The 21,828-nt window shown below is 47.6% G+C and overlaps 1 protein-coding gene across 3 annotated transcripts in view; it reads right to left on the bottom strand.

Moving 5' to 3' along the window:
* The window catches only part of zgc:113436 (uncharacterized protein LOC503528 homolog), a 34,755-nt gene that overhangs the window by 10,745 nt on the left and 2,182 nt on the right, over nucleotides 1-21,828 (bottom strand). Inside the window, exons 1-5 of one of the 3 annotated variants that reach the window (XM_068054565.1) lie at nucleotides 19,827-21,797; nucleotides 6,498-6,691; nucleotides 3,883-3,994; nucleotides 3,666-3,804; nucleotides 2,357-2,411 (exon numbers count right to left, since the gene is read on the bottom strand). In XM_068054565.1, coding sequence (XP_067910666.1) covers nucleotides 2,357-2,411; nucleotides 3,666-3,804; nucleotides 3,883-3,994; nucleotides 6,498-6,691; nucleotides 19,827-19,953 — 627 coding nt within the window. In that variant the 5' untranslated portion in view covers nucleotides 19,954-21,797. Of the gene's footprint in view, nucleotides 1-2,356; nucleotides 2,412-3,665; nucleotides 3,805-3,877; nucleotides 3,995-6,497; nucleotides 6,692-19,826; nucleotides 21,798-21,828 lie in introns of those variants that run through there. The other 2 variants (XM_068054564.1, XM_068054566.1) reach the window with 2 other exon arrangements.

Here is a 21,828-nt window from a genome sequence, read left to right as displayed (position 1 = left end):
TATAACTGCTTACAGTAACTTTGGGTGTAGTCTAACCAGGTCTTTATATAGTGGAGAGTGGATTATACAAATGTACAGCATGGAAGGAGGCCATTTGGCCCATCGTGTCCACACCAGCCACCAAGTAGCCATCCAGCCTAATCCCACTTTCCAGCTCTTGGTCTGTAGCCAAGTAGGTTATGGCACTTCAAGTGCATATCCAAGTACTTTTTAAATGCAATGACGGTTTCTGCCTCCACCACCCTTTCAGGCAGTGAGTTCCAGATCCCCATCACGATGTCTGTGAAAAAATTTCCTCTTGTTTTCCCCTATCTCTTACCCTAAATCTATGCCCCTGCTTATGGAAGCTTCAACCAAGGGGAATAGGGCCTTCCCATTCACTCTATCTAGAGCCCTCATTATTTTATACACTTCAATTAGGTCTTCCCTCAGCTACCTGTGTTCCAAAGAAAACAGCCCTGGCCTATCTAATATTTCCTCATAATTCCAGTCCAGACAACATCCTTGTAAATCTCCTCTGTATCCTCTCTAATACAATCACATCCTTCCTGTAATGCAGTGACCACAACTGCAGATAGTACTCCAGCTGTGGTCTAACTAGTGTTTTATACAGTTCCAACGTAACCTCCCAGCTCTTATATGCTATGCCTCGGCTAATAAAGGCAAGTATCACATATGCCTTCTTGACCACCTTATCTACCTGCCCAGCCACCTTCAGGGATCCTCTACATTTCTTAGTATCCTACCATTTATTGTGTATTCCCTTGCCTTGTGAGCCCTCCCCAAATGCATTACCTCACACTTCTCTGGATTGAATTCCATTTGCCACTGTCCTGCCCACCTGACTAGTCCATTGATAGCTTCCTGCTGTCTACAGCTTTCTTCCTCGCTATCAACCACACAACCATTTTTTTGTGTCATTTGCAAACTTCCTAATTGTACCCTTGCATTCAAGTCCAAGTCACTGAAATATACCACAAAAAGCAAGGGACCTAGTACTGAGCCCTGCGGAACCCCACTGGAAACAGCCTTCCAGTCACAAAAACACCCACTGACCAGATCAACCATTAACTTTTGTTTCCTGCCTCTGAGCCAACTTTGGATCCAACTTGCCACTTTGCCTTGGATCCTACAGGGTTTTACTTTTGTGACCAGTCAGCCATGTGGGACCTTATCAAAAGCCTTGCTAAAGTCCATATAGACTACATCAAATACAGTCTATATTTCTCCTTGTTACTTACTCAAAAAAAAAATCAATCATGTTAGTCAGACACGATCTTCCCTTAACAAACCCGTGCTGACTGTCTTTGGTTAATCTGCGTCTTTCTAAATGAAGATTTGTCCTGTCCCTCAATTTATTCCAACAACTTGCCCACCACTGAGGTTAGGCTGGCTGGACTGTAATTACCGGGTCTCTCCCTTTCTAAACATGGTACAACATTAGTTGTCCTCCAGTCTAGAGCACAGCTACCTGACCCGAACCCGACCTGGCCCGACACGTGTCGGGTTCGGGTCACTCTTCCGGGTCCGGCATTCAGGGTCGGGTCAGGCCGTGTCGGACACAGTGACAGCCAGGACGTCAAGGCGAGAAACACTCGGCACTGGTCTGCAGTGAGCCATTCCATCCAAGGTAGAGCACAACCTCTCTAATTTAATCAACTTTATTCTGGTGGTCGGGACGGGTCAGGTGCGGGAAAAAAAATCAAAGGACTCAGGCTTGGGTCGGGATTCATTTGTAGACCCGAACAGGCCTTTACTCCAGTCCTCTTGCACCAGGTCTGACAGCATCTGTGGAGAGAAAAACAGAGTTAACGTTTCGGGTCAGTGACCCTTCTTCGGAACCCTGAGCCGGGTCAGGGTCACTTCGGGTCACTGACCAGAAACGTTAACTCTGCTTCTCTCTCCACAGATGCTGCCAGACCTGCTGAGTATTTCCAGCATTCCTTGTTTTTATTTCAGGTTTCCAGCATCTGCAGTATTTTGCTTTTAATTGAGGATTAGAAAATGATGGTCAGAGCCTCTGCTATTTCTTCTCTTGCTTCCCTGAACAGTCTAGGATACATTTCATCCGGGCCTGGGTATTTATTCACTTTCAAAGATGTTAAATCCCTTAGTGTAACTGACATAATATGCACGACTGACAAACATGGGAGTGGGGGAACAATGGGAAGAAATCTAGAATTCTAACAAGTACTTATGTTGACTGCTGGCAGGGTTTAACAGAAAACACACACACACACACACACACACACACACACACACACACACACACACACACACACACACACACACACACACACACACACACACACACACACACAGAGAAAACACCTGAGAGGCTGAAAATGCCCATTACCTCATCACAAAATACTCTGCTTTCATTGGAGAATATGTCTTTTGAAGCCCCAAACCTGTGTCAAATAAATAACATTCATGAGGCTAACAATCGAGTGATGTAGGGATAAGAGAATGCTCCAATCAAACAGCATCACTTGATCAACACAAGTCTTAGATTGAGAAGCAAGCATTGCAGAATGGATGCAGGTTTCTTCTGCTGCATTTTGATTATGGTCCATGAGCACTAACTATCTCGGAGCACACCCACAAGGAGCATGGCATGATTAAACAGTGTTCACCTACGTCACTCCTAAAAATGTTTCATGGAAAATTTGAACGGCAAGACAGACAATTTAGAAAAACATCTTTTAAGGTACAGCCTGCAAGAGGGGCTAAAATAAAAAAACAGAGACAGCATTCACACTGCTAAAAGGTTAATTTTATAACGTGAGAAGCAGCAGGTGTCCCATCCACAGCCTGTGGGCCTTTACCATTTCTTGAGCTCCAGCAAACCAGTCCCTGAAGCCCACCGGACCCCATTCAACTGGTACTTCTGACCTGCTGCTTTGTCCTGTTTTGAGATTTTAAGATAATAATAAAGAACAGGAGTAGGCCATTTGGCCCCTTTACCCTGCTATGCCACTCACTAAGATCACAGCTAATCTTGTACACCAATTCCAATTTCCCGCCCAATTCCCATATCCCTCAATTCCTTTAGTGCCCAAAAATCTAGCGATCTCAGTCTTGAATATGCTGAATGACTGATCATCTGCAGCCCTCTGGGGTAGAGAATTCCAAAGATTTACAATCCTTTGAGTAAAGAAATTTCTCATCTCAGTTCTAAATGGCCAACCCCTTATCCTGAGACTGTGTTCCAGATGCTCCAGCCAGGAGAAACAGTCTCTCAGCATCTACCCTGTCAAGTCCTTTAAGAATTTGATACGCTTCAGTGAGATCACCTCTCATTCTCTAGAAAATATAGGCTCAGTCTATTCAATCTCTCCTCACAGGACAACCCTCTCATCACAGAAATTTGTGGGTCTGGAGTTTTGGAAAGGGCTGTTACCACAAAGCTGGATAAATCCTAAAATCAGAACTTCAAGATCGAATTTGGAGCTTTTGATATCTGAAAAGTAACAGGCACATTGAATGAAACTTCATACCTGGCCCCGAGTCTGCACATGAGCCACGCATCTTGGACACTGCTCTGAGAGTATACTTTCACCCATTCCTACTTACAAGAAGGAATTTAATCCTTTTTTTAAAAAAAACTGGTGTCTAGAACGCTAGAACTGGCAGAACAGGCCAATGCACTTTAAAGGGCATACCTGTAAAAAGTGGCAGCCAATCCCTTTGCTACAGACAAAGCATCTTTCTTCTGTATTGGAATGGCTTCAACCCACTTAGTAAAATAGTCAGTGACGGTCAGTACATAGGTATTTCCACACGTGGTTTCTGGGAAAGGACCTGTGAGGACAGAAATACGATCAGATTTTATATAAACCGAACATTCAGGAATAATTCACGGCTGAAAAGTTACCTCACCGATGAGGTCGAAACCGAGAATTTCCCACGGTCTGGTCACTTTCAAAGGTGGGAACTTGCGAGACATATTCTTGTAGTGCTCTGCGTGCTGGCAGGTGTCGCACATTTTAATCTACAGTTTCAACACAAAAATGAGAAATCAATTAGAAAATCACTTTTCAACCAACTAGCAAATAAACATCACTTTAGACAAAAACTCTTAAAAATTTGTGCGGACAGACTAGAGAAACTGGGATTGTTCTTGGAGTAGAGAAGATTCAGGAAAGATTTAATAGAGCTGCTCAAAATCATGAAGGATTTTGATAGAGTAAATAAGGAGAAACTATTTCCACTGGCAGAAAGATTGGTAACGAGAAGACGCAAATTTAGAGATAATTGACAAAAGAACCAGAGGAGAGATGAGGAAAATTTTCCTTTATACAGCAAGCTGTTGTGATCTTGTGAAAGGGAAATCATGTTTAAGCAATTTATTGGAGTTCTTTGAAGTAGCATGTGCTGTGGATAAAGGGGAACCAGTGGATGTACTGTACTTAGATTTCCAGAAGGCATTTGATAAGGTGCCACATCAAAGGTTATTGCGGAAAATAAAAGCTCATGGTGTAGGGGGTAACATATTGGCATGGATTAGGCATAAATGGGGCATTTTCTAGTTGGCAAGATGCAACGAGTGGTGTGTCACAGGGATCAGGACTGGGATCTCAACTTTTTACAATTTATATAAATGACTTGGATGAAGGGACCAAAGGTATGGTTGCTAAATTTGCTGCTGACACAAAGATAGGCTGGAAAGTAAGTTGTGAAGAGGACATAAGCAGGCTACAAAGGGAAATAGATAGGTTAAGTGATTGGGCAAAGATCTGGCAAATGGAGTATAATGTGGTGAAATGTGAAATTTTCCAATTTGGCAGGAAAAATAAAAAAGAAGCATATTATCTAAATGGTGAGAGATTGCAGAGCTCCGAGATGCAGCGGGATCTGGGTGTCCAAGTGCATCAATGGTAAAAGGTTAGTTTGCAGGTACAGCAACTAATTAGGAATGCTAATAGAATGTTATCATTTATTGTGAGGGGAATTGAATACAAAAGTAGGGAGGTTATGCTTCAGCTATACAGGGCACTGGTGAGACCACATCTGGAGTATTGTGTACAGTACTTGTCTCCTTATTTAAGGAAGGATTTAAATGCGTTGGAAGCAGTTCAGAGGTTTGCTAGACTGATACCTGGAATGGGCGGGTTGTTTTATGAGGAAATATTGAACAGGCTAGGCTTCTATCCATTGGAGTTTAGAAGAGTAAAAGGCAACTTGATTGAAACATACAAGATTCTGAGGGGTCTTGACAGGGTGGATGTGGAAAGGATGTTTCCTCTTGAGGGAGAATCTAGGACCAGGGGTCACTGTTTAAAAATAAGGGGTTGCTCATTTAAGACAGAGACGAGGAGAATTTTTTTCTCTCAGAGGGTTGAGAGTCTTGGCAATTCTCTTCCTGAAATGACGGTGGAAGCAGAGTCTTTGAATATTTTTTAATGCAGAGGGAGATCTCTTTTGGGCCTCCTTATCTCGAGAGACAATGGATACGCGCCTGGAGGTGGTCAGTGGTTTGTGAAGCAGCGCCTGGAGTGGCTATAAAGGCCAATTCTGGAGTGACAGGCTCTTCCACAGGTGCTGCAGAGAAATTTGTTTGTTGGGGCTGTTGCACAGTTGGCTCTCCCCTTGCGCCTCTGTCTTTTTTCCTGCCAACTACTAAGTCTCTTCGACTCGCCACAATTTAGCCCTGTCTTTATGGCTGCCCGCCAGCTCTGGCGAATGCTGGCAACTGACTCCCACGACTTGTGATCAATGTCACACGATTTCATGTCGCGTTTGCAGACGTCTTTATAACGGAGACATGGACGGCCGGTGGGTCTGATACCAGTGGCGAGCTCGCTGTACAATGTGTCTTTGGGGATCCTGCCATCTTCCATGCGGCTCACATGGCCAAGCCATCTCAAGCGCCGCTGACTCAGTAGTGTGTGTAAGCTGGGGGTGTTGGCCGCTTCAAGGACTTCTGTGTTGGAGATATAGTCCTGCCACCTGATGCCAAGTATTCTCCGAAGGCAGCGAAGATGGAATGAATTGAGACGTCGCTCTTGGCTGGCATACGTTGTCCAGGCCTCGCTGCCGTAGAGCAAGGTACTGAGGACACAGAGGGAGATAGATTCTTGATAAGCAAGGGGGTGAAAGGTTATCGGGGGTAGGTGGGAATGTGGAGACGAGGTTATAATCAGATCAGCCATGATCTTATTGAATGGTGGAGCAGGCTTGAGGGGCCGAGTGGCCTACTCCTGCTCCTGATTCGTGTGTTCGTATGATCGGGAATGTGCTGCCTGAAAGGGCAGTGGAAGGAAACTCAACAGTAACTCTCAAACGGGAATTGGATAAGTACTTGAAAAGGAAAAAATCTGCAGGGCTATGGGGAAAGGTTGGGATTAAATGGACAGCTCTTTCAAAGACCTGGCACAAGCAAGATGGGCCAAATGGCCGCATTCCATACTGTACCGATTCTATGAAGTTAACTTCATTTAAAAATAAACTGTCAATTGTTATTTACTGACTTTTTTTTATGGTTACTTCCTTACCCAGTCAACGACATCCTTTACAATTCCCAACCAATAGTATCGGCTTTGGATCCTATGCACAGTCTTTTTCTGGCCCAGGTGGCAGCCGATATCAGAGAAATGACATTCCAGGAATATCTGCCGTCGCTTCTCTCGATCTGCCACCACTTCTCTCTTCTCGTCCTTCTTTGGCCCCACATAGTACAAACAGCCACCTTAAAATAACACAACACACCTCACACCAAAACAGGGCAGCAAGACTGCAAATCGACAAACAACATTGATATCCTGCTGGGGAATGAACCTGCAATAGGCCTTTTAGATTGGGGGCAGGGGGCTGTGAATGAACCTGCAATAGGCCTTTCAGCTGGGGGGCAGGGGGCTGTGAATGATTCTGTAATAGGCCTTTTAGCTTGGGGGCAGGGGGCTGTGAATGAACCTGTAATAGGCCTTTTAGCTTGGGGGCAGGGGGCTGTGAATGAACCTGTAATAGGCCTTTTAGCTGGGGGGCAGGGGGATGTGAATGAACCTGTAATAGGCCTTTTAGCTGGGGGGCAGGGGGATGTGAATGAACCTGTAATAGGCCTTTTAGCTGGGGGGCAGGGGGATGTGAATGAACCTGCAATAGACCTTTTAGCTTGGGGGCAGGGGGCTGTGAATGAACCTGCAATAGACCTTTTAGCTTGGGGGCAGGGGGCTGTGAATGAACCTGTAATAGGCCTTTTAGCTTGGGGGCAGGGGGATGTGAATGAACCTGCAATAGACCTTTTAGCTTGGGGGCAGGGGGCTGTGAATGAACCTGTAATAGGCCTTTTAGCTTGGGGGCAGGGGGCTGTGAATGAACCTGTAATAGGCCTTTTAGCTGGGGGGCAGGGGGATGTGAATGAACCTGTAATAGGCCTTTTAGCTTGGGGGCAGGGGGATGTGAATGAACCTGCAATAGACCTTTTAGCTTGGGGGCAGGGGGCTGTGAATGAACCTGTAATAGGCCTTTTAGCTTGGGGGCAGGGGGCTGTGAATGAACCTGTAATAGGCCTTTTAGCTTGGGGGCAGAGGGATGTGAATGAACCTGCAATAGACCTTTTAGCTTGGGGGCAGGGGGCTGTGAATGAACCTGTAATAGGCCTTTTAGCTTGGGGGCAGGGGGATGTGAATGAACCTGTAATAGGCCTTTTAGCTGGGGGGCAGGGGGATGTGAATGAACCTGTAATAGGCCTTTTAGCTGGGGGGCAGGGGGATGTGAATGAACCTGTAATAGGCCTTTTAGCTTGGGGGCAGGGGGATGTGAATGAACCTGCAATAGACCTTTTAGCTTGGGGGCAGGGGGCTGTGAATGAACCTGTAATAGGCCTTTTAGCTTGGGGGCAGGGGGCTGTGAATGAACCTGTAATAGGCCTTTTAGCTTGGGGGCAGAGGGATGTGAATGAACCTGCAATAGACCTTTTAGCTTGGGGGCAGGGGGCTGTGAATGAACCTGTAATAGGCCTTTTAGCTTGGGGGCAGGGGGATGTGAATGAACCTGCAATAGACCTTTTAGCTGGGGGGCAGAGGCTGTGAATGAACCTGTAATAGGCCTTTTAGCTTGGGGGCAGGGGGCTGTGAATGAACCTGCAATAGGCCTTTTAGCTTGGGGGCAGGGGGCTGTGAATGAACCTGTAATAGGCCTTTTAGCTGGGGGGCAGGGGGATGTGAATGAACCTGCAATAGACCTTTTAGCTGGGGGGCAGGGGGCTGTGAATGAACCTGCAATAGACCTTTCAGCTGGGGGGCAGGGGGCTGTGAATGAACCTGTAATAGGCCTTTTAGCTGGGGGGCAGGGGGCTGTGAATGAACCTGTAATAGGCCTTTTAGCTGGGGGGCAAGGGGCTGTGAATGAACCTGTAATAAGCCTTTTAGCTGGGGGGCAGGGGGCTGTGAATGAACCTGTAATAGGCCTTTTAGCTGGGGGGCAGGGGGCTGTGAATGAACCTGCAATAGGCCTTGTAGCTGGGGGCAGGGGGCTGTGAATGAACCTGTGTTAGGCCTTGGAGCTGGGGGGCAGGGGGATGTGAATGAACCTGCAATAGGCCTTTTAGCTGGGGCCAGGGGGCTGTGAATGAACCTGCAATAGGCCTTTTAGCTGGGGGGCAGGGGGCTGTGAATGAACCTGTAATAGGCCTTGTAGCTGGGGGCAGGGGGCTGTGAATGAACCTGTAATAAGCCTTTTAGCTGGGGGGCAGGGGGCTGTGAATGAACCGGTAATAGGCCTTTTAGCTGGGGGGCAGGGGGCTGTGAATGAACCTGCAATAGGCCTTGTAGCTGGGGGCAGGGGGCTGTGAATGAACCTGTGTTAGGCCTTGGAGCTGGGGGGCAGGGGGATGTGAATGAACCTGCAATAGGCCTTTTAGCTGGGGGGCAGCGGGCTGTGAATGAACCTGCAATAGGCCTTTCAGCTGGGGGGCAGCGGGCTGTGAATGAACCTGCAATAGGCCTTTTAGCTGGGGGGCAGCGGGCTGTGAATGAACCTGCAATAGGCCTTTTAGCTGGGGGGCAGGGGGCTGTGAATGAACCTGCAATAGGCCTTTCAGCTGGGGGGCAGCGGGCTGTGAATGAACCTGTAATAGGCCTTTCAGCTGGGGGGCAGGGGGCTGTGAATGATTCTGCAATAGACCTTTTAGCTGGGGGGCAGGGGGCTGTGAATGAACCTGTAATAGGCCTTTTAGCTGGGGGGCAGGGGGCTGTGAATGAACCTGTAATAGGCCTTTTAGCTGGGGGGCAGGGGGCTGTGAATGAACCTGCAATAGGCCTTTCAGCTGGGGGGCAGGGGGCTGTGAATGATTCTGCAATAGACCGTTTAGCTGGGGGGCAGGGGGATGTGAATGAACCTGTAATAGACCTTTCAGCTGGGGGGCAGGGGGCTGTGAATGAACCTGTAATAGGCCTTTTAGCTGGGGGGCAGGGGGCTGTGAATGAACCTGCAATAGACCTTTTAGCTGGGGGGCAGGGGGATATAAATGAACCTGTAATAGGCCTTTTAGCTGGAGGGCATCGGGCTGTGAATTAACCTGTAATAGGCCTTTTAGCTTGGGGGCAGGGGGATGTGAATGAACCTGTAATAGGCCTTTTAGCTGGGGGGCAGGGGGCTGTGAATGAACCTGTAATAGGCCTTTTAGCTGGGGGGCAGGGGGCTGTGAATGAACCTGTAATAGGCCTTTTAGCTGGGGGGCAGCGGGCTGTGAATGATTCTGTCATAGACCTTTTAGCTGGGGGGCAGGGGGCTGTGAATGAACCTGTCATAGGCCTTTTAGCTGGGGGGCAGGGGGCTGTGAATGAACCTGTCATAGACCTTTTAGCTGGGGGGCAGGGGGCTGTGAATGAACCTGTAATAGGCCTTTTAGCTGGGGAGCAGGGGGCTGTGAATGAATCTGCAATAGGCCTTTTAGCTGGGGGGCAGGGGGCTGTGAATGAACCTGCAATAGGCCTTTTAGCTGGGGAGCAGGGGGATGTGAATGAACCTGTAATAGGCCTTTTAGCTGGGGAGCAGGGGGCTGTGAATGAATCTGCAATAGGCCTTTTAGCTGGGGGGCAGGGGGCTGTGAATGAACCCGTAATAGGCCTTTTAGCTGGGGAGCAGGGGGCTGTGAATGAACCTGTAATAGGTCTTTTAGCTGGGGGGCAGGGGGCTGTGAATGAACCCGTAATAGGCCTTTTAGCTGGGGGGCAGGGGGCTGTGAATGAACCTGTAATAGGTCTTTTAGCTGGGGGGCAGGGGGCTGTGAATGAACCTGCAATAGACCTTTTAGCTGGGGGGCAGGGGGCTGTGGTTAATGAAAATATTATCTGTTCTCTTTCAAACTTTTACCACAAATATTTACAGAAGTATTGTTACAGTAAAATGGCAAACTTTCACCTCCTTCCCCAATGGCTGGGTAGATATATGCAGCCAGGGAAGTGACAGCTTCACTCAATGGTCTGTGCAGAGCTGTCTTATCGGGGTAAGCAACAAGAATTGACTGTCAACACAAGCAAAATACTGCGGATTCTGAAACTCAAATAAAAATAGAAGATGCTGCAAATGCTCAGCAGATCTGGAAGCATCTGTGTAGAGAGAAACAAAATTAACATTTCACGTCTGTGACCTTTCGTCAGATGATCAAAGGCACCGACGTGAAACATTAACTTTATCTCTCTTCACAGATGCTGCCAGTATTGTCTGCATTTCTGGCGGTGCAGCAGGGGCATTGGGGGAGGAGAGGAGAACGCAGCTGCTCAGGTTGTTAACTAAACTACAAATACACACAAAGAGTGGCAAGAATGTGGAACTCGCTACCACGTGGAGTGATTGAAGTGAATAGTATAGATGGATTTAAGGGGAAGCTAGATAAATGAATAAATATGTTGATAGGGTGAGATGATGAAGAGTGGGGAGGAGGCTCGTGTGGAGCATAAATATTAGCATGGACCTGTTGGGCCAAATGGCCTGTTTCTGTGTTGTAAATACTGTGTAATGTGAGGATGAAGGGCACCAGCAAACATTTGTCTTCATGAATTACATAGAATTCTCCAAGTGTCGGGGGAGCTCTCCTCAGTGTCCTGGCCAATATTTATCCCTCTATCAACATCACAAACAGATTATCACGTTACTGCTTGTGGGAGCTTGCTGTGTGAAAATTGGCTGCCACGTTTCCGACAATGACTATGCTCCAAAGGTGCTCGATTTGTTGTCAAGGGCTTTGGAAGGTCCTCAGGTTATGAAAAGCACTACAGAAATGCAAGCCCTTTATTTTATGCGAATCCAACAATTTCATGGTCATTTTCATTAATTCCAAATTTTTATAACTGAATTAAAAGTCTGAAACTGTATTTGAACTCCCTTTCTCTGGATTACTAGCCCAGTACTGTAACCAATACAGTCCAGTAGCCGAGTCCTTAAATCTTGACTCTTGCCAATCTCTGGATTCAGATAAATTGGCTGTGTCCTTATTGTGTGTGTCCACTCCATACTGAGCAAAGAGAAAGTGCAGCTTAAACTTCCTCAGCAGTTTGGTGTGGAGACTGCTGTAAACATGGATGGTTTTTGAGCACATCAAACACTAGCTGACTTTTAAAAAATAATCTTTAGGTACACAATGAAGTACTAAAGCTAGCTCCAATGCCAAGTCTAGAACTCAAAAATTAAAATGAAAACAAAGACCAAAATAGAATCATAGAAAGGCACAGAAAGAGGCCACTTGGCCCATCATGTCTGTGCTGGCCGAAATTCTAATCCCACCTTCCAGCACTTGGTCCATAGCCCTGCAGATTACAGCATTTGAGGTGCATATCCAGACTCCTTTTAGAGTCATAGAGTGATACAGCACTGAAACAGGCCCTTCGGCCCACCGAGTCTGTGCCGATCATCAACCACCCATTTATACTAACCCTACATTAATCCCACATCCCCTCAATTCTCCTACCACCTACCTACACTTGGGGCAATTTACAATGGCCAATTTACCCATCAACCTGCAAGTCTTTGGCTGTGGGAGGAAACCGGAGCACCGGGCGGAAACCCACGCAGTCACAGGGAGAACTTGCAAACTCCGCACAGGCAGTACCCAGAATTGAACCCAGGTCGCTGGAGCGGTGAAGGCCATGGTGCTAACCACTGCGCCATTGTGAATGAGTTGAGGGTCTCTGTCTCAACTACCCTTTCAGGCAGTGAGTTCCAGACGATCACCACCCTCTGGGTGAAAATGTTTTTCCTTATCTCCCCTCTAACTTTTTTTACCAATCACTTTAAATCTATGCCCCCTCATCACTGACCTCTCTGCTATGGTGAATAGACCCTTCACCTCCACTCTATCCAGGCCCCTCAAAATGTTCTACATTTCAATCAGATCTCCCCTCAGCCTTCTCTGTTCCAAGGAGGACAACTCCAGCCTATCCAATCTTTCCTCATAGCTGCATTTTTCCAGTCCTGGCAACAACCTCGTAAATCTCCTCTGTACCCTCTCTAGTGCAATTACATCCTTTCTGTAATGAGGTGTCCAGAACTGCACACAGTACTCAAGTTGTGACCTAACCAATGAGTTATACAGTTCCAGCATAACCTCCCTGCTTTTATATTCTATGCCTTGGATAATAAAGGAAAGGATTCCATATGTCTTCTTAACCACCTTATCGACCTGTCCTGCTACCTTCAGGGATCTGTGGACATTCACTCCAAGGTCCCTCACTTCCTCCACACTTCTCAGTATTTTCCCATTAATCGTGTATTCCTTTGCCTTGTTTGACCTCCCCAAATGCATCGCCTCACACTTCTCCAGGTTGTATTCCATTTGCCACTTCTCTGCCCATCTGACCAGACCATCACTATCTTCCTGCAGCCTACAGCTATCCTCCTCGCTATCTACCACACGGCCAATCTTTGTGTCGTCCGCAAACATCTTGACCATGCCCCTGACATTTACGTCCAAATCGTTAATATACACCACAAAAAGCAGGGGACCCAGTACTGAGCCCTGCAGAACACCACTAGAAACAGCCCTCCAACCACTAAAACACCCATCAACAATTACCCTTTGTTTCCTGCCACTGAGCCAATTTTGTATCCAGCTTGCTGCATTTCCCTGGATCCCATGGGATTTTATTTTTTAAATCAGTCTGCCATGTGGAACCTTGTCAAAAGCCTTGCTAAAATCCATGTAGACCACATCAACTGCACTACCCTCATCTATCTTCCTTGCTACTTCTTCAAAACATTCAATCAAGTTGGTCAAACAAGATCTTCCTTAACAAATCCATGCTGACTATCCTTGATTAACCTGTGCCTTTCTAAGTGACAGTTTATCCTGTCTCTTAGAATAGATTCCAATAATTTGCCCACTACTGAGGTTAGACTGACTGGCCTGTAATTATTCGGTCGATCCTTCGCTCCCTTTTTAAACAGAGGTACAATGTTAGCAATTCTCCAATCCTCCGGCACCAAACCTGTATCCAGTGAGGACTGGAAAATGATGGTCAGAACCTCTGCTATTTCCTCTCTTGCTTCTGTTAACAGACTAGGGTACATTCCATCTGGCCCTGGTTCTTTATCAACTTTCAAGCATGCTAATCTCATGAATACTGCCTCTCTCCCTATGCTTATCACATCCAATACTTCACACTCCTCCTCCTTAACTACAATATCTGCATCGTCCCCCTCTTTTGTGAAGACAGACGCTAAGTATTCATTAAGAACCATACCAATATCTTCCGCTCCTACACATAGGTTATCTTTTTGGTCTTTTACAGGCCCTACTCTCTCAGTTATTCTCTTACTCTTAAGTGTATTGATAAAACAAGGACCAACAAGTCCAGGGAACCCTGGATGTCAAGGGATATAGAGGATTGGATCAGGGAAAAAAAGGAGGCTCATGGCAGATTTGGAGCGCTGAAAACAGCAGAGGCATTAGAGGAGTATAGAAAGTGGGGGGGGGGGGACTTTAAAAAGTTATCAGGAGAGAGAAGAGGGGACATGAAAAAACACTGGCAGGCAAGATAAAGGAAAATCCTAAGGCGTTTTATAAGTATATTAAGGGCAGGGGGATAACCAGGGAAAGAGCAGGGCCCATTAAGGACCAAAGTGGCAATCTGTGTGTGGAGCCGGAGGACATAGGTGAGGTTTTAAATGATTACTTTTCATCTCTGTTCACTATGGAGAAGGACAATGTAGGTGTAGAGATCAGGGAAGGGGATTGTGATATACTTGAACATATTAGCATTGAAAGGGAGGAAGTATTAGATGTTTTAGCGGGCTTAATAGTGAATAAATCCCCAGGTCCAGATGAGATGTATCCCGGGCTGCTATGTGAGGCAAGGGAGGAGATAGCAGGGGCTCTGACACAATTTTCAAATCCTCTCTGGCCACAGGAGAGTACCAGAGGACTGGAGGACAGCAAATGTGGTACCATTATTCAAGAAGGGTAGCAGGGATAAACCAAATAATTACAGGCCAGTGAGTCTAACATCAGTGGTCGGGAAACTATTGGAAAAAATTCTGAGGGACAGGATTAATCTCCACGTGGCGAGGCAGGGATTAATCAGGGATAGCCAGCATGGCTTTGTTAGGGGGAGATCGTGTCTAACTAACTTGATTGAATTTTTCGAGGCGGTGACTCGATGTATAGATGAGGGTAAAGCAGTTGATGTAGTCTACATGGACTTCAGTAAGGCTTTTGATAAGGTCCTGCATGGGAGATTGGTTAAGAAGGTAAGAACCCATGAGATCCAGGGCAATTTGGCAAATTGGATCCAAAATTGGCTTAGTGGCAGGAAGCAGAGGGTCATGGCCGAGGGTTGTTTCTGCGAGTGTGAAACCTGTGACCAGTGGTGTACCACAGGGATCGGTGCTGGGACCCTTGCTGTTTGTAGTGTACATTAATGATTTAGACATGACACGAAAATTGGTGGTGTCGTAAATAGTGAGGAGGAAAGCCTTAGATTACAGGACGATATAGATGGGTTGGTAAGATGGGTGGAGCAGTGGCAAATGGAATTTAATCCTGAGAAGTGTGAGGAGTAACAAGGCAAGGGAATATACAATGGATGGTAGGACCCTAGGAAGTACAGAAGGTCAGAGGGACCTTGGTGCACTGGTCCATAGATCATTGAAGGAAGCAGCACAGGTAGATATAGTGGTTAGGAAGGCATATGGGATACTTGCCTTTATTAGCCGAGACAGAATAAAAGAGCAGGGAGGTTATGATGGAGCTGTACAGAACACTAGTTAGGCCACAGCTGGAGTACTGTGTACAGTTCTGGGCACCACAATAGGAAGGATGTGATTGCACTGGAAAGGGTGCAGAGGAGATTCACCAGGATGTTGCCTGGGCTGGAGCATTTCAGCTATGAAGAGACTGAAAAGGCTAGGGTTGTTTTCCTTAGAGCAGAGAAGGCTGAGGGGAGACCTGATTGAGGTATACAAAATTATGAGGGTCATTGATAGGGTAGATAGGAAGAAACTTTTTCCCTTAACGAAGGGGTCAATAACCAGGGGGCATAGATTTAAGCTAAGGGGCAAGAGGTTTAGAGGGGATTTGAGGGAAAAAAATTTCACCCCGAGGGTGGTTGGAATCTGGAACACGCTACCTGAAGGGGTGGTACAGGCAGGAACCCTCACAACATTGAAGAAGTATTTAGGTGAGCACTTAAAACGCCATAGCATACAAGGCTACGGGCCAAGTGCTGGAAAATGAGATTAGAATAGTTAGGTGCTTGATGGCTGGCAGAGACACGATGGGCCGAAGGGCCTGTTTTTGTGCTGCATAACTATGAGTCTATGACTCTATCTTTGGGTTCACCTTGATTTTGCTTGCCAATATTCTTTCATGTCCTCTCTTTGCTTTCCTAATTTCCTTTTTGATTTCACCCTCCACTCTCCACACTCCTCTTGGCTTTCTGTAGTATTGAGTTCTCAGTGTCAGACATAAGTTTTCCTTTTCTGCCTTATCTTACCCTGTAGGCTCCTTGACATCCATGGGGCTCTAGATTTGGCCGCCTGGCCCTTTTTGTTTGTGGAAGCTTGTTTACCCTGAACCCATTAAACCTCCCTTTTGAATGCCTCCCACTGTTCTGACACTGATTTACCTTCAAGTAGCTGTTTCCAGTCCACTTTTACTAAACTGAGGAGTGATTTAGCGAAACTGGCCTTGCCCCAATTGAGATCTCTAACTCCTGTTCTATACCTTTTCCATAATTATGTTAAAACTGACTGAATTATGATCACTACCACCAAAATAGTGATTGTGAAATAAAACAGCCAGCCACCAAGCACACCTCGCAAACAGTTTGCTTTTCCAAATGACCACAAGGTGAGAAGAGTCAGGTTAACACTTGTCTATTAGGAAGGATGCAAGCATAAGAGGGGTGACAATCCCAGGCAGCGGAGGCACTCAGGTCAAAACCTCCCTGTACATGGATGACGTCGCCGTTTTCTGCTCGGATCCGCTGTCCGTGCGCAGACTGATGAGCATCTGCGACCAGTTCGAACTGGCCTCGGGAGCCAAAGTTAACCACAGCAAGAGTGAGGCCATGTTCTTTGGGAACTGGGCTGACCGATCCTTTGTCCCCTTCACCGTCAGGTCAGATTACCTGAAGGTGCTGGGGATATGGTTCGGAAGGGCCGGGGCGTGCACCAAAACCTGGGAGGAGCGAGTAGCCAAGGTACAACAAAAGTTGAGAATGTGGGGGCAGCGATCTCTCTCCATTGTGGGTAAGAACCTGGTCATCAGGTGTGAGGCGCTCACGTTGTTGCTGTACGTGGCGCAGGTCTGGCCCATACCCCACTCCTGCGCTGTGGCGGTCATCCAAGCCATTTTCCGCTTCATCTGGGGATGTAAAATGGACCGGGTCCGGAGGGACACGATGTTCAAATCTCTGGATAAGGGCGGGAAAAAGGTACCCAACGTGGCCCTCATCCTGATGACCACCTTCGTGTGCGGCTGCATCAAGCTGTGTGCAGACCTCCAGTATGCAAACTCCAAGTGTCACTACGTGCTGAGGTTCTCTCTGTCCCCGGTGTTGCGAAGGATGGGCCTGGTCACATTGCCGCGGAACGCTCCATGCAATTGGACCGTGCAGTACCACCTATCCTTCGTGGAGCAGTTTCTGCGGGAAAACACCTTTGACCACCAGTCCATCAGGCAGTGGTCTGCACGGTATGTCCTCAAGGTCCTACGGGAAAAGGAGACGGTGGATCCTGTCGGATGGTTCCCCGAGCAGACCGTCAAAGTCATTTGGCGGAATGCCTCATCACCAGAACTTTCAAACAAGCACCAAGATGTAGCTTGGCTGGTGGTGAGAAGGGCCCTCCCAGTCAGATCCTTCATGCATGCATGCCCGAAGTCTCGACCCCTCCGCACAATGCCCCCGCGGTGGCTGTGGTGGGGAAGAGATGGTTGCCCACCTCCTCCTGGAATGTGTCTTTGCAAAGCAGGTGTGGAAAGAGATGCAGTGGTTTTTGTCGAGGTTCATCCCAAGCAGCTCTGTAACACAGGAGTCTGTGCTCTACGGCTGTTCCCAGGGATGCACACAGAGACAAACATCAACTGCTACTGGAGGACTATCAATTCGGTGAAAGACGCCCTTTGGTCTGCCCGAAACTTGCTGGTCTTCCAGCGCAAAGAGTTGTCCAACACCGAATGTTGCAGACTGGCACATTCCAAGGTCCAGGACTACGTGCTGAGGGACGCACTAAAGCTTGGGGCAGCCGCAGCAAAGGCTCAATGGGGAAAGACCACAGTGTAAGGTCCCCCCACCAAGCTGAACTGAGGGGCTGGATCCATGGGAAACCCCTCGAACTGTATCGGGAAAATTGTGTGTGCTGTAAATGTAAAAATGTATATGGCATGACAATGAAATGGAAGGGTTGTGAGGCAACTCATGATTGTATAGAAGAAAACTGATCACCTTTGCACTGTTTGTATTTTTTGACTTGATGCTGTTTTAAACTGTTTGGGAATGTAATTTTTACAGATTTTTATGAATAAAGTATATTTTGGAAATAAAAATAAAGGTTAACACTTTAACCATAAGAATTGGTGTTATCACTTCGTGCGTGGCTTCTAAGATAAGACATGCAACCTGCACTACAAAAACATCTCCTTTACCCACAACATTGATTTCTAAATCGCCATGTGGCCTCTTTTTAAATTTCGAACAGAATCATGCAGCACTGAAGGAGGCCATTTGGCCCATCATGCCCATGCCAGCTCTTTGAAAGAGCAATCCAATTAGTTCCACTCCCCTGCTTGTTCCCTGTGGGCCTGCACATTTCTCCCTTTCAGATATTTATCCAATTCAATTTGCTCTTTCCACCTTTTCAGTATAACATGGGGGAGGAGAGGGAGAGGGTGCGTTTAACATGGGGGGAGGAGAGGGGAGACGGTGCGTTTAACATGGGGGAGGAGAGGGGAGACGGTGCGTTTAACATGGGGGAGGAGAGGGGAGACGGTGCGTTTAACATGGGGGAGGAGAGGGGAGACAGTGCGTTTAACATGGGGGAGGAGAGGGGAGACGGTGCGTTTAACATGGGGGAGGAGAGGGGAGACGGTGCGTTTAACATGGGGGAGGAGAGGGGAGACGGTGCGTTTAACATGGGGGAGGAGAGGGGAGACGGTGCGTTTAACATGGGGGAGGAGAGGGGAGACGGTGCGTTTAACATGGGGGGAGGAGAGGGGAGACGGTGCGTTTAACATGGGGGGAGGAGAGGGGAGACGGTGCGTTTAACATGGGGGGAGGAGAGGGGAGACGGTGCGTTTAACATGGGGGGAGGAGAGGGGAGACGGTGCGTTTAACATGGGGGGGAGGAGAGGGGAGACGGTGCGTTTAACATGGGGGGAGGAGAGGGGAGACGGTGCGTTTAACATGGGGGAGGAGAGGGAGAGGGTGCGTTTAACATGGGGGCTGCTCTCTCACCAAGTCTCCAAATGTAAGACAGGGAATACTTAGTCTCCATCAGCAAGGCAAGACCCATTATTCATAAATCAGTTAGGATAAAAAGGTGGTTTGATCCAAGTATCAATTGAATAGTGTATTCAGATAATTGGAGCCCAGACAACATTTGTTCAACTTTGCATTTACAATGGGTCTGCCTGAACAATACTGTGGCTCTGATCATGAGCGATTACTGCCCTACTCCCAAAAACATTATACTGTATTTCGAAGACTGCTGAGTTCTCCAGTGATAAGCAGATCTAGTGAAATTACAAACTCGTGTCATTCAGGCATACAGTGTTTAATGGCTCATTGTAAAGGACGGAGGAATATACCAAGGGCAGAGAATTTTCAGCTGGTTCATTGAAAAAGGAGTCAAGAAAAGGTAATGTGACAACTTTTTGAAAAGGGGTGTTTTGCCCAGGACTGATTCTAGCCCTCGAGTTCTCCAATGTATTTACAACACTGAAACAGGCCATTCGGCCCATCTGCTCCATACTGGTGTTTATGCTCCACATGAGCCTCCTCCCACCCCCTCTCCATCTCATCCCACATCTTTCTATTCCTTTCTCCCTCATGTGTTTATCCAGCTTCCCCCTTAAATATATCGACACTATTCACCTCAACCACTCCCTGTGGCAGCGAGGTCCACATTCTGAGTGAAGATCAGTCCCAGTCACTCCACATCTGTCAAAGGTGCTATATAAATGCATGTTGTTGTTAGGGACACTAGCAGGAATGGTTTGTGTGAAAGACTCCATTTTGTAACAATCAGAATGTGCAGAGGTGGTGAAGCCCGGGTTCGACCTTTCCTCCGCGGTGAGAGAGGGCGAGCCGGGGGGGGGGGGGGGGGGGAGATGGGACTCCCTCCTTCCCCGGGCCGAACTCCACCCCGACCCCGGGACACCCACCTACCTTCCAGCTGGAATTTCTGCGCGTACCGCTTCAGATTCTTCTTCTTGGCCGGGCAGAATGTGGAGGGGAAGCGGCCATCCGACAGGTACCGCTGGATGTCGCCAAATTTACTCCCCGGCTCGGTCATGGCGGCGGCGAAGGCCAGGAACCCGCCTCGGCCTCGGGCTCAGGCTCCGGCGGGTGAAGGGAACCCGCGGACAGCGGGTCGGTTTATTTACCTCGCCTGAGAGGAACCCGGAAACCATTTCGACGGACCGGAAGTGACCGGGCAAATTTTCACGGTCACACAGGCCGGAAGGAAGGCATCGCCATAGCAACAGGGACTCGAGGCCCAGCTCCACAGGCCCAGCCTGAGCTCCGGAAACCATTGCCTTTCTATAGCACCTTGCCCATCCCAAAGCGCTTTCCAACCAATTGAACTGTAGTTACTGTTGCAATGTGGGAAACAGCATCCAATTTGTGCATAGCAAGCTCCCACAATCTGCAATATGACAATGACCGTTTTTTTTTTAAAGTGACAATGTTTGAGGGAGAAATATTGGCCCAGGACACTGGCATAATCACCATTATTCCTGGGATTGCCAAACTTCCAATATTGTTCTAGAGTCACCCAGAATTAATGATTCATTGCCTGGACACTGATTTTTTAATTCATTCTTGGGACCTGGACGTTGCTGCCAAGGCATCTTTAAACCCATCCCTAATTGCCCTTGAGAAGGTGGTGGTGAGCTGCCTCTTTGAACTGTTGTAGTCCATGTGGGGTAGGTACACCCACAGTGCTGTTAGGAAGGGAGTTCCAGGATTTTGACCCAGCGACAGTGAAGGAACGGCGATATAGTTCCAAGTCAGGATGGTGTGTGACCTGGAGGGGAATCTGCAGGTGGTGGTGTTCCCATGTATTTGCTGCCCTTGTCTTTCTAGTTGGTAGAGGACGCGGGATTGGAAGGTGCTGTCTAAGGAGCCTTGGTGAGTTGCTGCAGTGCATCTTGTAGATGGTACACACTGCTGCCACTGTGCGTCGGTTTTGGAGGGACTGAATGTTTAAGGTGGTGGATGGGGTGCCAATCAAGAGGGCTGCTTTGTTCTAGGTGGTGTTGAACTTCTTGAATGTTGTTGGAGCTGTACTCATCCAGGCAAGTGGAGAGTATTCCATCACACTCCTGACTTGTGCCTTGAAGATGGTGGACAGGCTTTGGGGAGTCAGGAGGTGAGTTACTCACTGCAGAATTCCCAGCCTCTGACCTGTTCTTTTAGCCAGTATTTATATGGCTGATCCACAGTTTAGTTTCTGGTCAATGATGACCTCCAGGATGTTGATCATGGGGGATTCAGTGAAGGTTGAATGTCAAGGAGAGATGGTCAGATTCTCTCCTATTGGAGATCGTCATTGGCTGGCATTTGTGCGATCCAAATGTTACTTGCCACTTAATCAGCCAAAGCCTAAATATTGTCCAGATCTTGCATGTTCGCATGGACTGCTTCAGTATCTGAGGAGTTGCTAATGGTCATACAATCATCTGACCTTATGATGGAGGGAAGGTCATTGATGAAGCAGCTGAAGATGGTCAGGCCTAGGACACTATCCTGAGGAACTCCTGCAGTGATGTCCTGGGACTGAGATGATTGGCCACCAGCAACCACCACCATCTTCCTTTGTGTTAGGTATGACTCCAGTGGAGAGTTTTCCCCCTGATTCCCGTTGACTTCAGTTTTGCTAGGGCGCTCTGAGGCTGCACTCAGTCAAATGCTGCCTTGATGTCGAGGGCAGTCACTCTCATCACTCCTCTGGAATTCAGCTCTTTTGTCCATGTTTGGAGCAAGGCTGTAATGAGGTTTGGAGCCGAGTGGCCCTGGCAGAACAAACTGAGCTTCAGTGAACAGGTTATTGCTGAGTAAGTGCCGCTTGATAGGGACGACCCCTTCCATCAAGTTACTGATGATTGAGAATAGACCGATTGGTAATTGGTTGGGTTGGATTGGATTTGTCCTGCTTTTTGTGCAC

The sequence above is a fragment of the Heterodontus francisci genome, chromosome 23 (genome assembly GCF_036365525.1).
Source record: "Heterodontus francisci isolate sHetFra1 chromosome 23, sHetFra1.hap1, whole genome shotgun sequence".
In the NCBI taxonomy this organism is placed as follows: domain Eukaryota; kingdom Metazoa; phylum Chordata; class Chondrichthyes; order Heterodontiformes; family Heterodontidae; genus Heterodontus; species Heterodontus francisci.
Note: the sequence above shows the minus strand (reverse complement) of the source record. Positions and strands in the feature narration are given on the sequence as shown.